Source organism: Pteropus alecto, unplaced genomic scaffold (assembly GCF_000325575.1).
Source record: "Pteropus alecto unplaced genomic scaffold, ASM32557v1 scaffold139, whole genome shotgun sequence".
Classification (NCBI taxonomy): domain Eukaryota; kingdom Metazoa; phylum Chordata; class Mammalia; order Chiroptera; family Pteropodidae; genus Pteropus; species Pteropus alecto.
In genome coordinates this window covers 2,806,079-2,814,746 of record NW_006443567.1, presented here as the reverse complement: position 1 = coordinate 2,814,746, position 8,668 = coordinate 2,806,079, and the positions used below count along the sequence as shown (strand labels likewise).

At 37.9% G+C, this 8,668-nt stretch overlaps 1 protein-coding gene across 2 annotated transcripts in view; it reads left to right on the top strand.

Annotated features, from left to right (window-relative positions):
- The window catches only part of F9 (coagulation factor IX), a 28,617-nt gene that overhangs the window by 3,337 nt on the left and 16,612 nt on the right, over nt 1-8,668 (top strand). The window contains exons 2-4 of one of the 2 annotated variants that reach the window (XM_006924187.1): nt 1,926-2,089; nt 2,273-2,297; nt 5,880-5,993. In XM_006924187.1, the coding sequence (XP_006924249.1) occupies nt 1,926-2,089; nt 2,273-2,297; nt 5,880-5,993 (303 nt within the window). The remainder of the gene's footprint in view (nt 1-1,925; nt 2,090-2,272; nt 2,298-5,879; nt 5,994-8,668) is intronic. The other variant, XM_006924188.1, reaches the window with a different exon arrangement.

The window sequence follows — 8,668 nt, the reverse complement described above, 5'->3', positions numbered from 1 at the left end:
ACAATTAGAAATGTTTCAGAGCAATCACAAAATACATAAACTCAATATTATCCTTTAGGAGGTCATGGTTGATCCTGAAAATCGTCATTTAATTATATGAATGGGTGTAAAGGAGGAACAGAGCTTCAGGAAAGAGCACTGAAGGGATAAAGGGAATTGAGAAAATTTTGAAGCAGTGTAAATTTCACAGGTTCACTTACCTAAAACCAACTACATGAACAGAAACTAACCTGAACATCAAATTCACTGAGTCCCATCGATCTGAGATCTAGTTCTATTTTTCCAGGAAGGAGGGAGGGAGGGAAGAAGAAAGATAATCAACATACACCAACCTACATATATTATCTCACTGATCCTGTCAACAACACTGTAAGGTACCTATTCTTATTATACCACCAGTATACTCATTTTACATTTGACCAAATTAAGCTTCAGAGATTATGTGACTTGCCCAAGATCTCACAACCAATAGGGGGTAGATATGTGATTCAAATCCAGGTGTGTCTGATCTGACTCCAAACTCCTGTTTTTCCACTCGACCACACTGTAAATTGATGCAGACACAGATGCTATTGCGGATATACCCAGGGCCAAGCAAATGAATTGCAGAGCAGAGACTAGGGCCTAGTGGAAGCTGGGAGGCATCGGTATGTGAAAGCAACCATCTTCCCCTTGAGAATCATCTCCCACAGTGCTCAGCTGCTTCAGAAGGGAAGAAAGAAGGAAGATGGCTGCACTGATCTAGAGCTTAGGATTGCAGGGTAATTGCAGCACTGAAGAAGGGGTGAAGGGGATTGAGAAAGCTGGCAGGTGAAGAGCTTAAGAGAAAAAGTCTTACCTAAATTCAGGAAAATAAGTGAAGCCGAGGGGGATTTGCAGAGCAAGAGAAAAGCAAGGTTGTCAAGGGACTAGAAGGCTCCATAAAGTGAAAAGCTACAATGAAAATAGGGAAATATAGTTTAATTTTTTTTCTTTTCTTATGTTTTTTTTTTTGGAGTTAATGAGAAAGCAGCCCCAAAATGCCCTGGAAAGTTCATCTCAGTCTTAGAAGCATTTGGTCCTGTTGAGATGGTATCAGATAGTCTTTTGAAGAAACAACTCCAGACAACTTCTGGAGTTCCTGTTATTAATTAGAGATTTTGATATAAATAATATATCTGTATCTATATTTATATCTATATCTCTATCTATATAGAGAGGGAGAAACAGAAAGACAAAGAGAGATTGAGACTTGTGAGTAGAGAGAGAGGAAGGGAGGGGGAGAATTAGGTTAGAGACCTCAATTCTCCAGGGCTCGGGAGTGTCCCTACAGGCTAGGCAGTCATAGCTAAAATAAACCACATCCTGACTTACATCACTGGAATTCCTATAACACATGCCAACTGAAGGTGTTGTGAGTCTAAAGATTAAAAAAAAAAAATGAATGCAGTGGTTTTCTTTTACATCTACCGAGAGACCCTGGGGTTGAATTTGCAGCTAGACCACAATTAGGCTTCTGTTCTTCCCAGAGAAATTTGTTGCAAAGTCATTTGAGCAACTGCATCCTGGAAACACAGCCCAGCCAGGGTGACGGATCACCTTGCAAAGGATCTGCAATTAGCTATTTTCAAATGATGACAAAGTGTGAAGTTAACTGCTTATTTAAGAACTTTCTTTTTCATCCAAAGTAAATTCAAATACAATTGAAAAATCTGACCTTTTATTACTGGAGCTCTCTTGACTAAAAGCAAAATTGAATTTTAATTCCTAACTCTCCATGTATATACAGTACCATGAGAACATCATAAATTTTGGCTCCATGCCCCAAAGATAAATTGGCTTTGGGATTACTTGGATTAAAAACAAAGCCTTCTGTAAGAGATGCACTTAATTTTCATGATGTTTTCTTATTCCTAAAGCTAAAGACTAGTTCTTTTAAATTTCAGTTTTTCTCGATCATGAAAATGCTACCAAAATTCTGAATCGGCCAAAGAGGTATAATTCAGGTAAATTGGAAGAGTTTGTTCGAGGGAACCTTGAGAGAGAATGTCTAGAAGAAAAGTGTAATTTTGAAGAAGCACGAGAAGTTTTTGAAAACACTGAAAAAACTGTGAGTATTTCCACATACCATCTTTCAGATGCAGAGCAAAGAATAGTAAACCTAAAAAAAGAAACTTCTCTTTGTAATTTTAAAATGTCTATACATATATGTGTATTATATATGCTATAAAAGAGAAGAAATCAAATCCAAAACATTTTAAATGTCACCATTAACTTCTCTTTCTTTTTATAGACTGAATTTTGGAAGCAATATGTTGGTAAGCAATTCATTTTATCCTCTAGCTGGTATATGAAACATTTGAGAATTGTTTTTTCCCCTTCTGTGTAAATAGATAATATATTAAACTCTGTCAAAATGGCTCAGAAAATAAATTTCACTCTTTTACCCAAAGTCGAATGGTGATATACTACAGGTTTATGCCAGCATGGGAGATATCAATTGGCAGGTAAGCTTACTCTTCCACAGGGCTTCAAAAAGAACATCGTTCCACCCCAGGAAGCTGGAAGGATGAAACAGAGATGATTGTATCTAGGGACTGAATGAGAGTTGCGGTAGAGAATCAGAAAATGCTGATTGACTTAAATGTTTTTTGCTTATAAGTCCTCCTTATGATGGCCTGCAAGGCCCTCCACAACTGCCCTGCCCCTCCCTTCCGACTGCCCCTCCCATCTTTTCTCCTCACATACTGGACCTCAGCCTGCTGGCGTCCAGATGTTCCTTGCACACAGGAAAGAGCAATAGAAAAGAAAAGAAAGAAAATAGAAAAGCAAAGAAAACTCTGATTTCAGAGTCCTTGATATGGCTGTTCCTTTCATGTAGAATGCTCTTCTGCTAGGTTTCCCTAGGCGCACTCCCTCACCTCCTTCGGGTCTTCACCCAAATGTAACCATCTCACGGAAGCCTACCTTGATCATCTTTTAATACTTCAATCTGCCCCCTGATAGCCCCTTCACTCTAGACACCTGCTCTACTATTTTTCATAGAACTTTTCACCATCTGAGATATTATGTGATGTTCTTACTTATACTATATATTTTTCCACCTCACTAGACATCAAGCTTCACATTGGCAGGGGTATTCAATTGTTTTGTTTATTGATGTAGTCCTAGTACCTAAACAATGTCTGATACAGAAGCACTGAGTAAATATTTATTGAATGAATTGATCAAAAAGAGGAAAAGTCAAAATGTTAATGACAACTACATTTTAAAACTAATTTAAGATCCAGCAGCAGGATTTTGAGGCAGTGTAAGTTTCACAGGACTTATCTGGACAGCAAATTCACTGAGTTCCATCAATCTGTAATCAAGTCCTATTTTCCAGTTTCTATTCTGGAGACACTGTTAGACAGGTATGTTGGACATAGTCTCATAAGTCATAATTTTTCCACTTTTGTTTTTAAATAATAAGGGAAGAAGAGGTCCGCTCCATTGTATTTGCTTTAGCTACATTTCCTTGTTCTTCTTATGAGTGCTACCATGCCAATTCTCCACTGAGGTATTCCCCTACGGTTAGTCTGAACACATCTTCTCATTCTCTATTTCTACTATATTTAAAACTTTGAATCTTTTGATATTTTTTAAAGGACATCAATTTCTACTTTTTCTCCCCAAAATATTCCTAGGTGTATTTAAACTCTCATGATCCCTTCATTGCCCATCCCCAACCTGACCTCCCACCCCGTAGCAGGTGTGGGTCAGTGTCTGTTAAGCTCCATATTTTGAAGTGGGGCCCCCGCCTTCTGGGTCACAGGCCGTAGTTACTGTGTCTTGGGTAAAGATACCTGGGAAACGTAAAAGATATAATTCTGTTACTACTGCTTTGTCTACCAAGAAAATAAAACATGAATGAGGACAAAAAAGGAAAAGAAAATAATTCCATGCCTCTTTTCACTTGCAGCCGAGATTGCTAACCACCCCCAAATAGTCTATACTATTTCTCACTGTACAGGCTTCTACACAGAGCAGGGACACAGGGCCCTCATTCCTGCCTCATTCTGTACCATCAGCTCAACATAAAAACCTTGGGTGAAGAAGAAGCAGTATCATCCAATCACATTAACTAGCATCTATCAAGCACTTTACAGTTCATCAAGCGTCTATTACATTTAATCCTCACACCAACCCTGTGAACAAAGCAGTATTCCCTTCATTTCACAGAGGAGGAAACTGAGGCCTAGGAGGGTTAAAAGACTTGTCAAAAGTCACCCAGCTAGGAAGTCATAGAGCCCAAAAAAGAATCTAAGTTCTCTAATGCCCAACCCCTTGCTTTCACTATTACCTCTCCCGGCCTTCAAATCTAAATGTAGTTATTCACTGAACACCAACCTAGTAGCCTTACACAAAAATTTCTCACTTGACAAGATCTAGTCCCTTGTTGTCTTTGACCCCTACTGTCTGTGGCTTTACTTCAGCCCAAAGTACACACAGACAAGCACCCAAAGGATGGCTAAAATGACACTCATTTTAAAGATGTGTCTCAGCAAATGAGTTGCTGTGTAGCTGGCTGCAAGCCCAGACCCTTTCAGTGAAACATCCTAAATAATTCAGATTCGTTGGTCTATAATATAAAGTGCAAATGCAGCTCATTTTTTAGACCAGTTCCGAACATCAATAATAATAAACCAGAGATAACATAATTTGTTTTCATAGAATTGGAACACATTGAAGTATCTGTGCAAAAGCACATTGGATCAAGGGGCAGAGGGAGCAAGGTTTAATTTTTATAGCAAGCAGATTTTCCAGAGAGGGACTATTTCTGAGAAAGGAATGTTAGTCCTTAGTCAATGGGACCTGGATACATGCTACTGACAGAGAACATGACAGACATGCTATAGCTCGCCTTGGAGCAGGCAGGGATCTACACTCTATATATCTGGGAGTTTTGCTCTAAAGCATGACTGAGAATTCAAAATTATTTGCCTTCCTTCTCTTATTTTTTTTAGTCTTATGACAACTTCATTCTTTACTATTTTGTTTCTCATATATTGTCTTGCTGATCTGACTCCTATTTTTTTCTTCAGGGCTATTTCGCTTGGCTCAAAATGTATATCAGTCTCTCTTCTGGTTCTATTCATCCCTTTCTCCTAAAGCTTCCTTAAAAGTATGGATGGAGGCAGAGCTCTAAGAAATCGAACTTAAATGTTTGCTTCTCATCCTGACATTTCCCCTTTTGCCTATTTCTTTACCAGTGTCTTCAAAGGCTCTCAAGAACTCTATAAATATAGAAACTTCAGGAAATGTAGAAAGGACGCATAGTCAATCTATACATAAATACAGGACATTTTCAGAATCTTCTCTTTCTTAATTCTTTGTACTGAAAGTTGTTTCTCACTTTACCTAGACCATTTGAGATCTCACTAAGACAGAATATCTTTAAGCAGTAACAGATGCTTCTGGCATCTTCTCTAATTGTTTTGAACATTACTACAAATTATACTTAAAAGTTAAATGATAACACAAAGAAGCAGATGTATTCGCTCTACACCTTGGCCACAGGTTCTTTGAGTGGAAGTACCACATGTTATCTGGCTCAGCGTGCACTGCAAGACCTGTGATAGAGCAGTACTTATATGACACACAGATAATAATCATTGACGTGATGTGATTTGTGTTCCTCCAAGCAATATCCTAGGAAATTAGTGCTAGCCTAAGAATCTTAGTTTAGGTTGCTTTTAGAAATGCAGGAAGACAGGGACATCCTATAAGCAGCTGACTTCGAAGCCAGCAGTTCTGCTCTGACCCTAAAATAAGGCTCCCCTCCCCGTGAGTCTGTGTAGGGAGGACTGAGCATTCTAAGCACTTTACCTGCTAATTCAATGTCTTAACCTATCTCAAAGATGGAGATCAGTGTGAATCCAGTCCGTGCTTAAATGGTGGCCTGTGCAAGGATGACATTAATTCCTATGAATGTTGGTGTCAAGTTGGATTTGAAGGAAAGAACTGTGAATTAGGTAAGTAACTGTTTTTGGATTACTCACAGTTCAGAGTTTTCCTTCGAAACCAAATGAAACTAGAAAACGTAATATTTATGTATCATAATTTTCTCTTAATGACATATACATTTTTTGCAGTAAAAAACACTTAACGTGAGAGTACACAATACAGTGTGCTCTCACGTTAACAAATTTGGAAGTACACAATACAGTGTTGCTAACTCGAGGCACTGTGTTGTACAGCAGATCTCCAGAACTTACTCATCTTGCATAACTGAAACTATAGCTGTTGACTAGCAACTTCCCATTTTCGCTTCCCCCAGCCAATGATATTCTCTGCTTCTATGTGTTTGACTATTTTAGCTACCTCCTGTAAGTGGAAGCATGTAATATTTGTCCTTCTGTGACTGGCTCATTCCATTTAGCATAATGTACTCCAGGTTCATCCATGTTGTTGCATATTACAGAATTTCCTTCTTTTTAAAGGCTGAATAGTATTCCATTGTATAAAACATATGTTCAGAGCTTATAAACATTCATTTTTCTGTAGTCGTAGTTTCCAGGATAAGTTCAAGAAACTATATTAAGATCAATAATAATATTTGGTAAATAATAGGTAATTGGTAAATAATAATTAGGTAAATAATAGGTAATGTGTAATTATCTATTAATCGTATTAATTTCACTTATTAATCTCACCTATTAATCTTCAATACAACCATATGCAGTCAGTACCGTTATTATTATTCCCATTCTATGCACATGAGAAAACTACAGCTCAAAATCACAGAAGCAAGTAAATAGTCAAGCCAGGATTTGAACTTCAGTTTGTCTGACCAAAACCTATGCTCCTAACTACTATACACAAAACCCAAAGAAAACTGAACCCATAAAACTAAACTCCTGACTAAATCACTATCAACATAGGCAGTTGAAGTCAAGTAACTATAGAATTGGGGTATGGCAAGGTCAGTTCTCTCCGTAATAGGAACTACGCATACAAACCTCTTCATGTGTTAAATTTGTTGACAAAAATCTGAGCTCATTCCTGAATTTGACTGCATTGATTACACTTGAAAGAGTTCCATAGCAAATTTAGGTTCAGTGTGCATCTTTTCCTCTCATAGATAACCCAGAATATTTTTGTCTGAGATTTTTGCAATTGGAGCGGTAAACCTCAGTCTTTTACCTACTTATTTATTACCTCTGGATGCTTGTGAGAAGCACACAGTGCTAAGGACATATTCTCTTTTTACTCTGAAACTCTGGAGTAGAATAGAGATACATACCTAGGGAGAGGATTTAACACCACAGGCTACATGACTAAGGGCAAAGAGTAGAAAATTAGCAGAGCTCTATTAAGGCGTTATAGCAATCCACTTGACACATAGATGAAAAAGGCATAAAACAAAATGAAACACAGCAGCTGCACTTGTCCTATTGAAAAAGGGAAAAAAGTCATGCATAATGTTGTTCAGAAATCCTTTCAGTATTAAAGAGAAATCCACTGATCATCTTCCTTTGAGATTTAAAAGATGAAAAAGAATAAAAGAAAAGGACAAGGTGGCAGGGACAAATCATTTTAAAAGAAATAGTGAAAGCAGGTGGATGAACTGGCACATCTGGCCTGGATTCCTGTTCTCTCAGATTTCCCAGTGTGGGTACAAACCAATGCCTGGGTTACCTTTCCTGTGGGTATGTTAATTGGTCCAACATCTCTGAAGTGTTACTTTCACCTAAAAGGTTATAATTTCAAATTCAGATTTACCTTGATAAGTTTGATCCTGCTTTTCTGCAAACCTACAGAAATCTTTAGAGTAGTTATTCATTTTCAACTTAAATAATATAACCATTGGAGCTGAGGGAATGAATAACTCAATTAGTCTCAGTTAAGATTGAAGGGTACATTGTAGTAAAGTATAATTGAAAAGTATAATTAAGCACTATTTTAAATATTCCTAAATGTCTTTAGTTTCAAACTAAAGACACTTTTAAGGAGGAGAATAGCCCTGAGGAATGTAAATATAAGCACAAAAATTCCATAACAGATTTTGCTACATGTGTGAGGCTACAATCCACATAGCAAAAAGTGCTAAGTCTAAAACTGGCCCCATCTCAGTCCTCTTGGGTTCCCCACATTTTGGTTGATCAAGATCGGGCAATTGCACTGCGTCCACCTCCACACCTGGCTTCTGGGGTGTATTGATCTCCCCCAGTCCATCTGATCAAGGTTTAGAAAAATCATTTCAACTCAGTTAGTTCAGAACCAAAATTGGAATTCTCTCAAAAAGCTCTTTATCTCAGATACAAAAAGAAAGCAACAACGAAAACATAAAACTATCATTTAAGCTGTTGCTTCAAATTGAACTAAAGACAAATCTCAGCAGCTGCTGGATAGCACAGTTGATGGAGTACTTGAGCCCTAAGTCTCTTGCCTCATCCTGGCTTCGAAAGGGAAGGGAGATTTCCATTGTTAAGACCTGTTATTTTCCTTTTTCCTTGTCTTTGGGGCTCCTCTCCAGGAGAGAGAGGTACGAATATTCAGGGCATGCTTTCTACTTAGAAGAGTAACAATTAATTGGCTATTGTATCCCTTCGGCTATAATAAAGACCATTGTATGTCCCCAGCTACCCATCACATTTGAGTCCTTTTCAGATAGGTCAAGATCTGTAAGAACTTGGTCATTCCTGTC